General features: G+C 36.1%; 1 protein-coding gene across 5 annotated transcripts in view; it reads right to left on the reverse strand.

Moving 5' to 3' along the window:
* LOC136040527 (long-chain fatty acid transport protein 4-like) overlaps positions 1-19,920 on the reverse strand; it is a 139,691-nt gene that overhangs the window by 18,520 nt on the left and 101,251 nt on the right. For all 5 annotated transcript variants that reach the window (XM_065724706.1, XM_065724707.1, XM_065724709.1 and 2 more), the window contains 2 exons: positions 16,244-16,387; positions 4,693-4,830 (listed from right to left, as the gene is read on the reverse strand). In XM_065724706.1, coding sequence (XP_065580778.1) covers positions 4,693-4,830; positions 16,244-16,387 — 282 coding nt within the window. The remainder of the gene's footprint in view (positions 1-4,692; positions 4,831-16,243; positions 16,388-19,920) is intronic.

Here is a 19,920-nt window from a genome sequence, read left to right on the forward strand (position 1 = left end):
AGAAACTAGGGGGATATTTTATCGATTTTTTCTGAGATGAATGGGAAGAAAGTTTTTCATATCTGGAAGTAACACAGCAAATCGCGTACAAAATAGGAATGGGCTCAGAAACAGCTCGAGGGGGCCGTAATCTGGATGGGGAGTGACATTTGGGGAAAATACTTGCCGTCCAAGGGTTTGTTATCGCATTTTTTGCAAAACGGAGGCAAAACGAAACCCTCCTTAGCTCAAGGGTTTCTAAACTAGCTTTTTTTTAGGAACAAAGAGTATGGCACCTCGCCTTCTTTGAAAATTAGTCACAAGGCTCTTTTTTATATTGATTCAATTTCTTCCGATTTTTTTTAGAGAGATACCAGGGTGCCAAACTGGACAAGCCTATTCGAGATGGGGGTGGACAAAAGACGTGTAAATTCTTAAAGAATGGGAAGGGGGTACGCTAAATTTACTTAGGAGCTTAAGGAGGGCGATAGACACATTAGCGTTATGGTTGATGTCTTTAACGTGGATATCCTATTTTAAATCTGAAAGAATTGTGACACCAGGTAGATTAAAAGAGGACACAAGAAATTTCAGGAGGGATACGACTAAGAAATCTGGGCAAGGATTTGAGGAGACAAGTCGGCATTATCATGGACTTCAGAGGGGTTTACTGTATGTCTAAGTCCAATGCCTTATCTCCAATTTCATTGAGGATACTCATAGGGTCGCTTATTAAATTTCTAAAGCAGGTTTTAACAACCGTTAGGTCATCAACAAATTTCCATCGGTCAGGATATTCCTTCGCGAGGCTGTTGATCATAGACAGAAAAAGGAAGGGACCTAGAAGATTACCTTGGGGTATACCAATTTGGACAGGGAGAGGATTTGAATAATGATTCTGGTATTTGATAACCTGCGATCTATTTATTAAGAAGGATACAACCAATTTCGCCAGTAAGGGACCAATATTGAACTCGCTGACAAGTTTCACAACTAAAATATTGTGGTTAACAAGGTCAAATGGTTTCTGAAGGTCAATGGAAATTGAATTTAGCCAGGAATTAGGCTTTTCGAGGATTTTCCCGATGTGTTCAATAAGAGAAACAAGGTCGTGGGAAGTAGAATTGGTTTTTTAATTCCCGAATTACCGCAGGTCAGTAAGAGGTAGGATTTTTTCCTTTAGCCAATGTGCAAGGAATCCTTCATAAAGTTTCGAGAAAATAGGAGTAAGATAGGACGAACGCCTTCAAAACCAGGCTTTTGATTTTTCTTTTTCAAAGGCGTTATGAAACCTTGTTTCCAAATTGTTGAAATTCGCCCAGACTTTGTAATCTCGTTAAACAGGACAGACAAGAACTTAGAAACAAAGTCACTCAAGACACTAATAAGATGAAACGGGATATCCAAAGGATAAACATTTGTTTCTCTTAGTTTTTCAATTCTTCTTTCTATATCAGACGGGGAAAAAATGGGAAAAGGCTCCTGTTGATAATTGGTCAGACAATGCTGGAACGCTCTGGACAATGGAAGCAAAAAAATTTATTTAGATTATTGGCAGCAACATCAGGGGACTCGGGTATTGAAGTTAAGCTGTTCAAACTTCCTGTCACACAGATTTTTGACCTTGGAGTACCAATTTTTTGGTTTATTAGTGAACAATTATTCGACCTTATTTTTGCAGTACGATCGCGCCAACTTACGAATTTCTTTTTTAATTAATTTTCTTGTTTTATTGTCTTCATCTGATTTACCATTTTTGAAAAACTTCAATTTGGTTCTTATTAGCGTTTTTACAGTTTGGTTAATGAAAGGTTTATCACTGGAGCACATTTTAAATCTTTTTTCTGAGAAACAAGTTTGATACTTATCAATCAGCTGTTTGTGGAAAGTAGCCATTTTCTCATCAAGCTTTTTGAACTATAAATATCAGACCAATCTTGAGTATTTAGTTACATACCAAAAGAAAGTAGACAAGAATTTTGAAGAGGACGGCAAGCGCCAGAAGTTATTGAGAAATAATACTTAAAATTTGAGGGGGGGGAAGAATCAAATGATAATAACTCCGACATAATAGGGGCAAAGCTGAAGGAGGGCTATAAAAATTATACATATTAGTCAAAATAATATCAAGAGACGCATTTCCTCGAGTCGTTGGTATTTTAACAATTCGCTTTACTTTAATGAGGAGCAAAAATAATCCATTTTAAGGTCGTTGGCAACACCAACTAAGAAAAAGACAGCATTGGGATATTTAAAAATAACAAAATCAAGACTAGTCTGCAATTGATCGAAGAATTTACGTTTTGAATCAATATTTTGATTTGGGGAGTAATAGAAAATAGCTATTGCAATAATATTAAATGGACGAGGGGGTATTTTGGTCTAATACTTAGCCAGAGTATTTCATCATGCTCGGATAAACTTTGGATAAAGGTCACTCTTTGTAGAGAACAAAATACCGCCACCTTTTTTTCCGAGTGAGCTAAAGTACAGAGTTTAATAAACTCTGAATAATTTGTAAGGCACAGGGTTCCTGGGTCATGGGACTGTACTTCAGTAATAGCTATAATATCTATTTGATATGATTCTGAAAGCACCTCGAGTTCGGCGGTAGACTTTTCAACATTAGTACTTTCAGCATTAGTAACTTAAAGTTTAGGAAAAACAAACTTATTGAGGATTCACGACAGGGAGACTTGATGAGTTTGAGAATTTCCTGGGTGGGGTTTTAATTTAATATCATGATGCTTTAGAGAAGTAGGGTAAGAGAAAAATTTACCTTGGGGATTTGAAGGTTGGGGGACGGGCAAGAACATAGACGAACCATGACTTACAAGAACATAGACGAACTAATCTCCCTCGTCAATAATTGAACATATATATGTGTTTTAGTTCATTATTATTTTTATTCGTTGCTGATTTTAATATGTTTCTTCACTTGAATTTGATTTTTTTTTTCAGAGTTAGAAATTTGAATATTTTAGGTTTAAATTTAACTCTTGATAATGTTATTTCGAGTTTCAATATTTACTTAATATTTTTTGTTCAGGTACCTATAAATTTGTATGACGATGGGTATGGCTGTGATTATTAAATGTTTAGTACCTTATCTTTTAATGCGACAAGAACCGCCACTGATTGGTTGCGTACAAATCTGTATGACAATGGCTATGGCCCTGCGCCTTTCTTTTATTGTGACAAGAACTTTTCTTTCCTAAGGATTTAAGGGGTTAGTTTGACCCTGTTTATATTATTTCAGGTTTCATTATTTAGTTAATATTTTTTGTTCAGTTGTGTACGGATTTGTAAAATTTCTAAAGTAATAATAGTAAATTTACTATTTTTGAACGTTTAAAACACTAGCTTTTCTACAGTACTTGAAACTGACTCTTTGCAACCCAAGTTTTTGGTAGTAGTAGTAGTACTAGCGAAGCCTCTTAAGCAGGAGGGCTTTAGCCCTCTTATCATCTCCCTGAATATGCCCTCCAGATGATGCAATCTGTTTCCAGTTGACGGGAAGTGAGAATAATTAGGATTTATTACAAGACAATTATTAAATGCAATAAGTCCCAGATCTGAGTCACATTGACAGGCTAGGGACGACGGTTAAAACGAAAGGGTTGGAAGTGGGGTTTCGTGGAGATTTGGCAAGACTTGCGAGGATTTTTTTTTATAGAGAGGAAAGGGGGAGATGGGATGGTAAGAAGGTGCTGGGAAGTTTCTGGGAGGAGGGAAGTCAGATTTACTTAGCCAAATGACAGGTGGAGGCCCAAACCAGGAAAACAAAATCTAGGGCGCATTGAGCGGATAGGATATGCAAGTGGTTTTGTGACTGGGAAGACATGAGCAAGAGTAGACTGTGGGAGGGTTTGTGTGCAGTAATGTCTCTGATGGTGATTTTACTGGTCGTGAGTAAACTTCTGGGTTGGAGGGACGTTTCGGAGAGAGGATACCTGGGATATGTTGCTTTTATCGGATAGGGAGGTAGGTAATTAGAGGTATTTAATAAGGGAGGAATGGGATCCATAGTGCTCCCTAAAAACAAGGAGTTTTCAAGTGTAGAATCTTTGACTGGTATTAGCTGGGACTGCCCAAGTTTTTGCACTTGGCTTACAAACGGGAACAAACTGTTAGACTAGCTTAACTTTGTTTCTTGTGGTTATGGGTAATAGATCCATGATTATAAGGGCACTTTGGACCTAATTTGCACTTTCCTTGCTTAAAAAACTTGTAATTTTTGATAACAGTATCACCAGGAATACTTGGATCCTGCAGTTTGCTTGGAGTACGATCCAAAATCACATTTATCTCCTAATTTGGTAAAATTTCTAAACTTAGATTTATGTCACTTGGAGTCGCTATAGTGGAGATATACTGGATACAATCAAGTGGATACAGATATAGTGATATCAAGATATCAAGGCACATCCAGGAGTTACTCCAATTGGTAATATCTATCCTGGCACACTTTTGGCACTGGCACTCTGAATAATATTATTTTTGTTTTGCCATTTGGTAATGCAAATGTCAACAATCACGGAGTGTCTCTGGTACAGTTGCTTCAAATTTAGATAGATGTTGACTACAAACTGTTATTAGCCGATTAAGAAAGCCACTAAACCAATTAACAGGGCTTTAGGATAGTTTAAGTTCATACTATTCCTTTTTTTCGGCCTGTTTTGTTAAATTTTTAAGAAATAAATAAAAACTTACCTGATAAAAAATAGACATCTCCTTTTTCAAATACATCCTCTAACACTTTCTTTTTGGTGGCACCTTCATCTGCATAACCATGGAAGTCTCTAACAGGATGGTTCCTAACAATCTTTCCTACAAACATCCCAGTTTCACCTTAAATAGAAATAAATTTACGTAAATTCATGTCTATAATTCAAGACTTCTTCTATCATTTACATAAAGAGCAACAATATTTTGAGACTTTTTCAAAGTCGAAACGCAGTTACCTTAAATCCGATATTCAACCTTTACGGGAGGGGGGACATTTCAGACATTTCAGAACTCAAAATAGCTTAACCCAAAAAAAGAGGAGAATATTTAACATTTTTAGGAAAAACAAAAAAAAATCAACATTTTACCAGAACATTTTACCGGATTTTCTCCTTTCCAGGAGAAAACCCGTTGGGTTTCTACGGAAAGTACTTAATTTTTTCAAGTTTTTGCAAAGAAAGTAACAAAAATATTTTAAATCTATTATTTAAAAAAAACAATCGCTTAGTGAATACCTATACCAGTTGTTCTTTAAGTACAAACAACGAACTGTATATGACCGTTAAGCCCTTAAAAGCTAGTTGGTCGATATCTTTAAAATCCGATTTAAAAAAAAAAAAAAATTTGGTCTGATGTCTATTTGTCCAGATTTTGACTAAATGTATTCTTTGATCTGACTTTTTTAAAGAATAGGTATCCAAGGATATGAGAAGATAAAAAGGAATTTTTTTTTCTCTGGCCGAATGTTAAACAAAGTGAGAAAAAACAACAAAATACTAGTAACATTTTTATGTTCAATGTGATGATTTTGCTGCTAGATAGCATTGGTTGTTTTTCTCGACGTTTTTTTTCTCTTTTTTTTTAAGTTGGAGAAACTGAAAAGATATGAGTAAAAAAAAAAACAACAAGAAAAACGAGAAGAATGTACTGAATTTTTTTTTCTCTTGCCGAGTGGGAACGAAAGTGAAAAAGCAAACATTACTTATACTTTTACGATCAATCTAATGATTTTGCTAGGTAAGCCTAGATGGCGTCAGTTTTTTTCTCTTACAGACAATTTTTTGAAAACTTAAGAAAATGAGAATTTTAAATTTTCTTTTTAGTTTGAGTGATTGTGTGTAATTGTAAGTCTCTTTTCTTTTATATATTTATGTTCTGCTGAGGACGGTCGTTGGACACAGGGTCGAAATACCCATTTAGGTGTAGAATCCCACTATCTTGCAAAAGAATTCCCTATTATTCTGCTTGTTGATGATGCTTATTCAATCCCTATATGAGTTAAAACGAACAAAGAGAAGAATGTATTTTTTTTTTTCTGGCCGACTGTGAACCAAAGTGAGAAAAAAACAACAAAACCTTACACATATTTTCATAACCTAATGGTTTTAGCGGGTAAGGCCAGACGGCGATGTTGTTTTTCTTTTAGAGACGAACCTGTTTTTTTTTTTATTTATTTATTTTATTTATTTTTTTTTACACGCACAAGAAATTTTCGCTTAATAATGAAAATGGAAGAGAGAGTGAAAATCTCCTTTGCAATACATAGGAGTATACGACAAAGGGCATGTCCTTTGTGTTTATAAGCTTTTGTCAGTGGAATTTTTAAGAATAAGGGCCCTTTGAAGAATCAGCACTGTGGAAGAAGTGCAGTTCACCAAAATTCTTTACCTGCTTTTAATTTCTAGCTTTTACCCTCTTATACTTGATGCTTTCACAGTTTTTTTTCACTTTGTTTAAAAAAAGCTATGTACAATAGAGACCCTTATGTCTAGTACTATGTAAAATAACTGAAGCATTATTGCCCAGGATACACAAAATCATTTTTCCAAGAGGGAGTGAGCTTGCAAATAACTTGTGTAACAGTCTAGAAAAACTAACCATCTGGAAGAAATATCCTAGTAAAATAAGAGCGGCACCAATAGACTCCTTATTTTACGCTTCTTTTCAATATAAACAGTTCGTTATCCTGACATTGCAATAAAATATAAAATAAAATAGTAACTTTAATTTAAAATATAAAGACATGTTTCAACCCTCTAAAAATATATTTTTTCAATTTTTGCATTTTCACTTATCAATTTTTGCACTATCAATATTCACTTAGACCTATTCCCAAAGATTTTTTCTTTTTTGTATCTTCAAGATTTCTTTTGTGAGCCTTATTTAGAAACTATAACTGCCAGGGATGAAAGCAGCTGATGTTTTACACAAGAAATTCCTACTTAATACCTTATTCCTTATTTAATTCCTATTCCATATTCCCTATTATAATAGAATAGGTTTGCAGAATATTCACTTAGACCTATTCCCAAAGACTTTTTCTTTTGTGAATCTTCAAGATTTCTTTTGTGAGCCTTATTACGAACTGTAGTAAGGAGCGACCCGGCCCAATAGTAACCAAAACTCTAAAAAATTGAATTTTGATATCAATAGCTACATCAAAAGAATCGCATTTTAATGCTGATTTTAAATATACAAGTTTCATCAAGTTTAGACTTACCCATCAAAAGTTACGAGGCTGAGAAAATTTGCTTTATTTAAGAAAATAGGGGGAAACACCCCCTAGAAGTCGTAGAATCTTAACGAAAATGACACCATCAGATTCATCGTATCAGAGAACCCTACTGTAGTTTCAAGCTCCTATCTACAAAAATGTGGAATTTTGTATTTTTTGCCAGAAGACAAATCACGGGTGCGTGTTTATTATTATTATTTTTTTTTTTTCCTTTTCCCAGGGGTCATCGTATCGACCAAGTGGTCCTAGAATGTCGCAAGAGGGCTCATTCTAACGGAAATGAAAAGTTCTAGTGCCCTTTTTAAGTGACCAAAAAATTGGAGGGCATCTAGGCCCCTTCCCACGCTCATTTTTTTCCCAAAGTCTACGGATCAAAATTTTGAGATAGCCATTTTATTGAACATAGTCGAAAACCATAATAACTATGTCTTTGGGGATGACTTACTCCCCCACAATCCCGGAGGAGGGGCTGCAAGTTACAAACTTTGACCAGTATTTACATATAATAATGGTTATTGGGAAGTGTACAGACGTTTTCAGGGGGATTTTATTTTGTTTGAGGGTGGGGCTGAGGGGAGGAGGCTAAGTTGGAGGATCTTTCCTTGGAGGAATCTGTCATGGGGGAAGAAAAATTCAATGAAAAAGGCGCAGGATTTTCTAGCATTACTATAAGAAAACAATAAAAAATAAACATGAAAACGTTTTTTCAAATGAAAGGAAGGAGTAGCATTGAAACTTAAAACGAACAGAGATTATTACGCATATGTGGGGTTCTAAAAATACTTTAGCAGAAAGAGCGAGGTATTTAGGAGGAGATAAATAACTCGCTCTTTATGCTAAAGTATTTTTAGTAATTTCAACTATTTATTCTACGGCCTTTCTGATTCAGGGGTCATTCTTAAAGAATTGGGACAAAACTTACGACTTGTGTAAAGAGCGAGGTATTAACGAGGGTACAAACCCCCTCGTATACATAATAAAAATATAAAATTATGAAATTTTGTTACGTAAGTTAATTCTTAAGTTACGTATATTTTTTACTAATAAAAACGTTCGTTAAAAATTAAAAGTTCTAGTTGCCTTTTTAAGTAACCGAAAAATTGGAGGGCAACTAGGCCTCCTTCTCCACCCCTTATTTCTCAAAATCGTCTGATCAAAACTAAGAAAAAGCCATTTAGCCAAAAAAAGAATTAATATACAAATTTCATTTTAATAATTTATGTGCGGAGAGCCAAAACCAAACATGCATTAATTCAAAAACATTCAGAAATTATATTAAAAAAAACTATTTTTTTTTAGCTGAAAGTAAGGAGCGGCATTAAAACTTAAAACGAACAGAAATTACTCCTTATATGAAACAGGTTGTCCCCTCCGCAATCCCTCGCTCTTTACGCTAAAGTTTGACTCTTTGCCACAATTCTATTTTTTAAAACAATTAAAAGCTTCAGCGTAAAGAGCGAAGGATTGTGGAGGGGACAACCCATTTCATATACGGAGTAATTTCTGTTCGTTTTAAGTTTTAATGTCGCTCCTTACTTTCAGCTAAAAAAATTAGTTTTTTTTTTATTTAATAATTGCCAGGGATGAAAGCAGCTGATGTTTTACACAAAAAATTCCTATTTAATACCTTATTTCTTATTTAATTCCTATTCCATATTTCTATTCCCTAGTATAATAGAACATGTTTGCAGAATATTCACTTAGACCTATTCCCAAAGATTTTTTCTTTTGTGAATCTTCAAGATTTCTTTTGTGAGCCTTATTTAGAAACCATAACTCCCAGGGATGAAAACAGCTGATGTTTTACACAAAAAAATCCTATTTAATACCTTATTTCTTATTTAATTCCTATTCCATATTTCTATTCCCTAGTATAATAGCACATGCTTGCAGAATATTCACTTAGACCTATTCCCAAAGATTTTTTCTTTTGTGAATCTTCAAGATTTCTTTTGTGAGCCTTATTTAGAAACCATAACTCCTAGGGATGAAAACAGCTGATGTGTTACACAAAAAATTGCTTATTTTTATTTCTTGCGGAAATCTAGAACACAGAATAAGAGGGAATATCTTAAAATCTCCAAATTTAGCCTGTGATTAATCCATACACAACTTGGAATATTTCTGCCACCACAAGGACACCTCTAAGAAAAAGTTTCCCTCTATTTTAGGTTACGTATCATACTTGAGTTCAACCCATCTGATTTATTCCATATAGGCTAAAAAATCTTTAAAAGCACATGACAAATTTGTTCATTTGCTCTTTTACGATACACATTTCGAGGGGTACGAAGAAACAGGAAAACAGGAAAAATAACAACTAGGAGTAAACAATAATTCCAAAAAAAAAGAAAAACATTAAATAGGAAAAAGAACGCACTGATAAAGAGCAAAGAAAATTAGTGGTCGTTTTTGTGAAAAACTATTCAACCATTGAACTCTGATGCCAAAATGATACCAAATCATAGATATCTCAATACAATTTTCAAGTAGGCTGCTAGTGCAGGGGAATAAAAAGGACGAAACAGTGCCGTCCATGAAAAATACAAGTATCTCCAGTTTTAAAGAAGGGGACATCTTCAACTTCAACTTTTTCTTTATTCGACTTAAAAAATACAGAAACAATATTATGTCCCAACAGAGAGCAGAGCTCGTAAGGAGCTCGTAGCCTTTAGTCAATGGGTTTACGACAATAATGAGTTCACTTCTTGCTTTGATTTGACGTCACGTCATTTTGAGAGTTTTCAGGCTTCTATTTTTAAATTAACCTTAATTGTGTTTATTTTCAATAACCAGTTTCTTTAAAAACGCGTTAAAAAAAGTGGGTGATAAAAGCCGTGTTTCCCGACTAGATAATCACTGAGGAAGGCAGGAGAAGAATGCTTTGATATTATTTTTAAAATATATGTTGATCCTATTCTCATTTGGATTTTCATTAATACTACTACTACTACTGCTATTAATAATAATAACTCGCTGCAGCAATGAGCTGCCTGAGGCCAACACACTTATACAAATTCCTTCCCTGTCTCAAACTATTTAAAGCTTCCATGGATCACTCCCCAAGAAGTTCCATTTCCCCTTAAATCCAATCTTACAACTTCTTTCGGACATAGTTGTTCGAAAAGTATGATATTGGGCCATATGCCATCCTTTATCCCCACAACATACCCTAGCCTTCACAGCCTTTCTCTTCTTATAGCCCAACAAAGCGAGGTAGAAATACATTTTTCATACGGCTTACTTTTTGAAATGCAGTCAGTCAGCTGGATAACAAGAACAATCTGTAGACAATTCTTTTGGAAAACATCTAAATAAATCTTTTTGTTTTTAGAAGCACCCATGCTTCAGAGCTATACTTGAACACTGTCATCACTATAACTTCCAATATTCTAATCCTGGCTTACAGACTTATCTTCCCATTCTTCCAAACTTTTTTCGACTGTGAAAAAAACCTTGAACCTTGGTTAACTTTTAACATCTTCACAGCATCAAGCATACGTCCAGCTATGGTAACATAATTCTTGCTTCGCATTCAGAAAATTGCTATCCACAGGATTTTCAGATATGGTTTCAATTCAATTAAATCTAGCCAATTGTAAAGCAAAGTTAAACAAGAGCTAAGAGCTCATATGGCACTTGTGACGAGGCAAGAAGAGCTAAGAGCCAAGAGATCATATGGTATGAGCTCTAACAAAATTCTATGAATCAATAAATTGATTTAAAAAAGAAAATAAGAGGCTTAATGCCGGTCAAGATTTAAAATAAGAGCTCTGCGTCACGATGTCCTTCTAAATATTAAAATTCATTAAGATCCGATCACCCACTCGTAAGTTATAAATACCTAATTTTTTCTAATTTTTCCTCTCCCTTTTGCCCCCCCAGATGGTCGAATCTGGGAAAACGACTTTATCAAGTCAAATTGTGCAGCTCCCTGACACGCCTACCAATTTTCATCGTCCTAGCACGTCCAGAGGCACCAAACTTGCCAAATCACTGAACCCCTCCCCCAAGCTCCCCCAAAGAGAGCGAATCCAGTACGGTTCCGTCAATCACGTATCAAGGACATTTGCTTATTCTATCCACCAAGCTTCATCCCGATTCCTCCAATCCAAGTGTTTTCTAAGGTTTCCCCCTCCAACTCCCCCCAATGTCAAAAGATCTGGTCGGGATTTGAAATAAGAGCTCTGAGACATGAATTCCTTCTAAATATCAAATTCCATTAAGATCCGATCACCTATTCGTAAGATAAAAATACCCCAATTTTCACGTTTTCCAAGAATTCCGGTTTCCCCCTATAACTCCCCCCAATGTCACAGATTCTGGTCGGAATTTAAAATTAGAGCTTTAAAGCACAAGATCCTTCTAAATATCAAGTTTCATTAAGCTCTGGTCACCCTTTCGTAAGTTACAAATACCTCAATTTTCAAAATTACCCCCCCCCCCCAACTCCACCAATGAGAGAAGATCCGGTCAGGTTATGTCAGTCACGTATCTTAGACAGGTTTTTATTCTTCCCATCCAGTTTCATCCCGATCTCACTGCTTTAAGTATTTTCTAAGATTTCCAGTCCCCCCAACTGCCCCCCAATTACGCTGGATCCGGTTGAGATTTAAAATAAGAGATCTGAGTTACGAGGTCCTTCTAAATATGAAGTTTCATGAAGATCCGATCACTTCTTCGTAAGTTAAAAATACGTCATTTTTTCTAATTTTTCAAGATTAACTCCCCCCCCCCTAATAGGGCGGATCCATTCCAATTATGTAAATCACGTATCTAAGACTTCTGCTTATTTTTCCAACCAAGTTTCATCCCGATCCCTCCAATCTAAGCGTTTTCCATGATTTTAGGTTCCCACACCCCAAATCCCCCCAATGTCACCAGATCCTGTCGGGATTTAAAATAAGAGCTTTGAGACACTATATCCTTCTAAATATCGAATTTCATTAAGATCCGATTACCTTTTCGTAAGATAAAAATACCCCAATTTTCACGTTTTCCAAGAATGCCGGTTTCCACCTCCAACTCCCCCCCCCCCCAATGTCACAGGATCTGATCGGAATCTAAAATTAGAGCTTTAAAGCACATGATCCTTCTAAATATCAAATTTCATTAAGATCTGGTCACCCTTTCATAAGTTACAAATACCTCAATTTTCAAAATTATCCCCCCCCCCAACTCCACCAAAGAGAGCAGATCCAGTCTGGTTATGTCAGTCACGTATCTTAGACAGGTTTTTATTCTTCCCATCCAGTTTCATCTTGATCTCACCGCTTTAAGTATTTTCTAAGATTTACGGTCCCCCCCAACTGCGCCCCTCCCCAATTACAATGGATCCGGTTGAGATTTAAAATAAGAGAACTGAGTTACAAGGTACTTCCAAATATGAAGTTTCATGAAAATCCGATCACTCCTTCGTAAGTTAAAAATACGTAATTTTTTTCTAATTTTTCAGAATTAACACCCCCCCCCCCAATAGAGCGGATCGTTCCAATTATGTAAATCACGTATCTAAGACTTCTGCTTATTTGCCCCACCAAGTTTCATCCCGATCCCTCCAATCTAAGCGTTTTCCATGATTTTCGGTTCCCCCACCCCAAACTCCCCCCAATGTCACCAGATCCGGTCGGAATTTAAAATAAGAGCTTTGAGACACGATATCCTTCTAAATATCAAATTTCATTGAGATCCGATCACCCGTTCGTAAGTTAAAAATACCTCATTTTTTCTAATTTTTCAGAATTAACACCCCCTCCCCCAACTACCCCAAAGAGAGCAGATCCGTTCCGGTTATGTCAATCATGTATTTAGGACTTGTGCTTATTTTTTCCACCAAGTTTCATCCCGATCCCTCCACTCTAAGTGTTTTCCAAGTTTTAGGTTTCCCCCTCCCAACTCCCCCCCACAATGTCACCAGATCCGGTCGGATTTAAAATAAGAGCTCTGACACACAATATCGTTTCAAACATTAAATTTCATTAAGATCCCATCACCCACTCATAAGTTAAAATACTTCAATTTTTCTATTTTTTCCGAATTAACCGGCCCCCCACTTCCCCCCCCCCAGATGGTCAAATCAAGAAAACGACTATTTCTGATTTAATCTGGTCCGGTCCCTGATACGCCTGCCAAATTTCATCGCCCCAGTTTACCTGGAAGTGCCTAAAGTAGCAAAACAGGGACCGACAGACCGACAGAATTTGCGATTGCTATATGTCACTTGGTTAATACCAAGTGCCATAAAAAGAGTTAACTTAATCATTATTATTCTCGTAATTAACTTTATGGATTTTTTTTGTTACAAAAAAGCCCTTTAAATTCAATGTAGAAATTTTTTGGGCAGGGGGGGGGGGGTGTTCAAACCCGGTATTCTTCCCCTCGGATACGCTCTTTGGTACGTTAAAGTTATTATACGAGCCTCAGAGTCGGCTGACAGTCGTAAAGAAAAAGGATGCATTAGCTATCATCAAGAACTGTCTTGTAATTCCGGCGTGAAATTTTACTGAAAAGACGGTGAAATTTTACGTCGCTTTAGTCGGCGAGCTTGTCAATGAAAGCGGGTCACACCACAGGGAACTCCCCGACAGCCAAATTGCTCAAGTGATATTTCATTAAAACTGAATATCCCTATCTCCGGCAAAACGCAAGGAATCAAACGGGTTTCCTAAGATTCCCTGGAAAGTTGATGACGGCTTTTAATTTTCTGTGTCCAGATCTCTTACCCAAGTTCTAAAAGTTATGGTAATACCACCCAAAAAATTCTATACAGTTTGGCCAGACAAACTAAAAAAAGTTTATTTGGACGGGACAGGGGGATTCTTAAGGAACCACATCACCTTAAGATTAGTCTATCTTCTTCATGCGGGCAAAGCCTCGATTACTCCATTTTATAGAATTTTTTTTTTAATCCTACTTATTTAAACAAGAGCTAAGAGCTCATATGGCACTTGTGACGAGGCCGGACGAGGCAAGAGCTCATATGGTATGAGCTCTAGCAAAATTCTAAGAATCAATAGATGGATTTAAAAGGAAAATCGGAGGCTTAATACCGGTCGGGATTCAAAATAAGAGCTCTGAGTAACGAGGTATTTCTAAATATCAAAATTCATTAAGATCCGATCACCCACTCATAAAATATAGATACCTCAATTTTTTCTACTTTTTCCTCTCCCTTCAGCCCCCCAGATGGTCTAATCGGGGAAAACGACTTTATAAAGTCAATTTGTGCTGCTCCCAGGCATGCCTACCAATTTCCATCGTCCTACCACGTCCAGAAGCACCAAACTCGCAAAAGCACTGAAACCCACTCCATAACACCCCCAAACATCTAGGACATTTGCATATTCTATCCACCAAGTTTCATCCCGATTTCTCTACTCTAAGCGTTTTCCAAGATTTCCGGTTTCCTCCTCCAACTCTCCCCAATGTCAACAGATCTGGTTGGGATTTGAAAAAAGAGCTCTGAGACATGAATTCCTTCTAAATATCAAATTTCATTAAGATAAGGTCATCGATTCCTAAGATAAAGATGCCTCAATTTTCACGTTTTCGAAGAATTCCGGTTTCCCCATACAACTCCCCCCAATGTCACCGGATCTGGTCGAGATTTAAAACAAGAACTTTAAAACACAAGATCCTTCTAAATATCGAATTTCATTAAGATCTGATCACCCGTTCGTAAGTTACAAATACCTCATTTTTTCTAATTTTTCCGAATTACTCCCTCCCCCTTCAACTCCACCAAAGAGGGCCGATCTAGTTCGGTTATGTCAGTCACGTATCTTGGACATGTTTTTATTCCTCCCACCAAGTTTCATCCTAATCTATCCGCTTTCTGAGTTACGAGGTCCTTCTAAATATGAAATTTCATTAAGATACGATCACTCCTTCGTAAGTTAAAACTATCTCATTTTTCTAATTTTTCAAATTTGATTCTCCCCCCTCTAGCTCCTCCAAGTAGAGCGTATCCGTTCCGGTTATTCAATCACATATCTAGGACTTCTGCTTATTTTTCCCACCAAGTTTCATCCCGATTCCTCCATTCTAAGCGTTTTCCAAGATTTTAGGTCCCCCCAACTCCCCCATATGTTAACGGATCCAGAGCGAATCCGTTTCAGTTATGACAGTCACGTATCTTGGACTTGTTTCTATTCTTCCCACCAAGTTTCATCCTGATCTCTCCGCTTTAAGTGTTTTCCAAGATTTTCGCCCCCCCCCCAACTCCCCCCTTAATGACTCCGAATTCGGTCGGGATTTGAATTAAGAGACCTGAGTTATGAGTTCCTTCTAAATATGAAATTACATTAAGATCCGATCACTCCTTCGTAAGTTAAAAATACCTCATTTTTTCTAATTTTTCAGAATTAACCCTCCCCCCGAACCCCCCAAAGAGAGAAAATCCGTTCCGGTTATGTCAATCACGAATTTAGGACTTGCACTTATTTTTACCACTAAGTTTCATCCTGATCCCTCCACTATAAGCATTTTCCAAGATTTTAGGTTCCCCCCTCCAACTCCCCCCATTGTCACTGGATCCGGTAGGAATTTGAAATAAGAGCTCTTAGACACGATAACTTTCTAAATATCACATTTCATTAAGATCCTATCAGCCATTCGTAAGTTACAAATACCTCATTTTTTCAAATTTTTCCCAATTGTAAATACCAAGGTAATACCCAAGGGTAAATACCCTTGGTAAATATCAAGTACCAAAACAAAAAGAGAAGCACTTTTTTTGCATGTGTGGCCTCTTTTTCCCTTTTTCCTCCACTACTAGCGGGCTCAGGGTTGCGACCCGATGAGGAAAAGAATTGCTAGATTTTAAGTGATTTTTGGGTTGATTTAGTGATTTTCTTCAATAATATAGTGATTTATGTACTGATTTAGGGATATTTCTGTTTATTTAAAATAAAAATCACTAGAAATAGTAATAAATCATTAGGAGCGGGCGGCGACTTTCAGCGCGGCACTGTAAAATTATAAAGGGCTGTTTAATGGCTCATTTTAAAGGAATGTACTTACCAGGTTGACACCGTGTACAGAGACCGTCTTTGCGTCGAATAGGCTCACCAGTATATTCATCAACTTTAATTAAAGACACAGGATAGACCTCAGGATTAATGACGGAGACAAAACCCACAGCGCCGATTTTTCCATCTGTGTTGACTATAGTAAAACAATATATAAGAAAATGAAACGTACAGAAGGAAACACAAAATAACATTTATTTTTAGAACATCTAAAGTTTTTTAATTCGTAGGAGCTTTTTACAAAAATGTATCAAAAATACAGTTAAAAAATGAATACTTCCCAATATATGAATTTAATGAGCCAAATTCTGGGTTGAGACAACAATAAGCAATCCTTAGAGTTCGAAGCATATATATCCTATTTCCTAAAGTCAAAATTCTTGTTATAGCGGGATTTTTTGCCATTTTCCTATGCCAAATCAACGAAGTTGGTTATCTATTTGTTTTTATTTACTTAAAACTCCGGAAACTCAATTAAAGCATCTTCTTTTTACTTCAAAGAACTCCATCAATGTTGATATAGATATTCCTTAACGTTAGAAACCATATACCTTCATGTGTTATTTTGATTATTTAACTTAGAAGTGGCGTGTTTTACGAATGAGGGATGACAAAATTCTAAAGATGGCGCTGATTAGTCAACCTTCTGGGGCCAAAGAAAAAGCAAGTTGTTCCTGAATAGGATAAGGAAAGGGCATAAGAAATTATTTTAAAAAAATCAATTGGAGCTTCAAGAAACAAGTGTACAGAGGAAAGCTTTGACTGGATTTGGATGGAGTTATCTGTGCAGCGATGTTGATATCAGGCTTTTTGGGTTGCCGGTGAGTAACTGACTGAAAAAACACCAAAAAATACTACTACTACTAGCAATTCAATGCAGACCATGCCACCTAACATCAACAGAGCTTGTGCAGACTCTTCCTCCGCTCCAATCTATTTGAATCTTCACCCTTCGCCCCAGTGTCCTTCAATCAATCAATAAATCATTTGTTAATGCTAAAAAATTACAAACGTAAAAGGGTTACTTGGCCAAAGAACTTTGATTGTACTGGACCACATAATAATAAAACACTGGACTTTTATAAAACACTAAAACTCGTTCAATAATAAAACACTGGAATAAGTCAAGGGCGTTTAAAAGATAAGAAGGTTTCGTAAATGATTTTAAAAAAAGAAGGGATATATGTAAATTGGGATAGAATTAAAAAAAACAAGGGAGAAATCCTTCCGTATAACCTCTTTTGACCCCATTTGGGAACGACCTGCTTATCATTTGTCCCCAGTTGGATGACTAGAAAACCAGATCTTTGGCATTATGCCATTCTTCATCTGTCCTAACCTACATGTCCTAACCAAGGAAACTTTTCAAAAATATTTTTAATTGTGACAAAAAACACCCATGGCTATTCTACTTTGTTTACCTTCACTGCATCCACTATCTTTACTAATAATACCACCCAGGTAAGTGAAACTATCCACTTGATCGAACACCTGGATTCCTTAATTTTTTCCTAGTCTAAGCGACATAGTCATCTTAACTCACGCATACAAAATTAAAGTTTTTTGACCTGGCAATATAACAGTATATGAAAATACTGAGGAATACTTCCAAAAACTTTTCTTTCCGACTGTACAAGAAAGTAAAACATAGTTTGCTACACGAGGGTTTTTTTAATTTTTTTTTTTTTTATTAGGCTTTTTTAGCATTTTCCACTATTCCCAACGGTTGCACTACGGTATTCATCTTGCTTCAATACTGGTGCCAGATCGAAACACATCCTCTAAAGAACGAAACACATTTATCATTAGAATAATATTTTTTCATAAAAGTACCTTAAAAAAAGGTGACGGGCTTCAAAAAAGATCATTTTGTCTTTTAATCAACAAAATACCCATATTCAGTTATGGAGTTTTTGGCAATATCAGGTATCAAATTTTAGAAATTTGCCATTACTGGACTCAGAACATTTTCAAGTTCCAAGGGTGCAACAAACATTTTTCGCCCCTAAAGCAACCCTTCTAGTCAAAAAACCGAAATGCATGGACTGAATCACAATTACTCAAAAATGTCATCAAGTAACTCTAAAGCTAACAGAGAAAGTGAGTATGAATAAGCGTAAATGTAAGCACAGCACGAGCAGAGTGAGATATGAGATATACATTTATTAAAAAAGAAAAGAAACACTATTTGCCATTCGCCTGCCAAGAAAGGCAATAAGCTTGGAAGGGCAAGCGAGGCTATCACCCTCAGCTAATTAAACCACACTCCTATCACACTACTCAACACAAAACAAACTCAACTGATGAATGAAGAAAGGAAAAAGAAGACAAGAAGAAGACAGAAAACAAAAAAAATTAACAGCAAAATATTCTGGCAAATGCCTTGAATAGAATGACAACCTAGAGCGGGCTTCAAATCAAAACCACTCACGAGATAAATGAAACTTCTTTGCCCGTGACTTGAAGGTCGGAAGACTAGGTGCTTATCACACACTCGGGCAATATATTCCAAACATGGGGACAATAATGCCGAATCACAAGTGGTACTCCTAAACTCATGAGTTAAGTTATCAGTTTTTCTTGTATTATGATCATGACGGTTTCTATTAAAAGTAAAAAAAAATTCAAAAGCGGGGGTGAGGAGGTGGTTCAATTATTTATACGAGAAAATCGCGACTTGGTAATCTTGAATTTGAGATACATCTATTAACTTATTGTTTTTAAAAGCTCATGAGCAGGAACCTCATCACAATCATAAAATTATGATGATAATTTTACAGCTCTATTCTGAACTTTTTGCACTCTTTTGAAACATGTTACAAAATTACTTGCCCATATAGAACATCCGTGGCTAATATATGGACTAAATATAGAAAAATAAATCATTTTTAGAATTTTTTTTGGGATTAGATTTTCAATTCGTCATATCACCACAAAACCTCTGCATAATTTTTCATCTATCGCACTTGAATGGTTTATCCACGACAGGTTTTTTATCAATTAAAAACCCCAAATACTTCGTTGTTGCTACTCTTTTCATTACATTTCCTCGAACCGGGATTTGATCATTTCCATGACTTGACGAAAGTCTAGAAAATATCATGGAAAAAGTTTCAGAAAAGTTTAGAGTTAACAAATTTTGTTGAGAAAAAGTTATAAATTCAGAGACTTTGAATCTTATTAAACAAAACCTCAAGCGAAGGCACAGCTAGAAAGAGCTGAGTGTCATCTGTAAACAGGATGACACCAGCCTCCGACAGTTAATACTTCACTTGATCAATAAAAATGATGAAAAGGAGGGGTCCAAAGATTGACCCTTATGAGACCCCGCGCTCTATTTTCTTTTTTGGTTTTTTCCATAATTTTTTTTTTCTGGTTTTCCATAATAATTTTATTCTTTTCGATATAATAACTTAACTGGGCATGTACCGCTTTCTTACATAACTTAGAGAAAAATGGGGGAATAGATATAGGTCTTCGATTCGACGGGTCATCTTTTTTTTCATCCTTTTTGAAGAGGAACCACTCTTGCAATCTTAGTACTTATGGGAAGACTCCAAGATCCAGAGAAAGGCTGATGAGGTGCGTCAAGACAGGTAAGACACTCGTTTTTGCGGCTTTTATGAGCATCAGCGACAACTCAAGCATCCCGCTAGAACCCGACTTCAT

This window comes from Artemia franciscana, chromosome 21 (assembly GCF_032884065.1).
Source record: "Artemia franciscana chromosome 21, ASM3288406v1, whole genome shotgun sequence".
NCBI lineage: Eukaryota > Metazoa > Arthropoda > Branchiopoda > Anostraca > Artemiidae > Artemia > Artemia franciscana.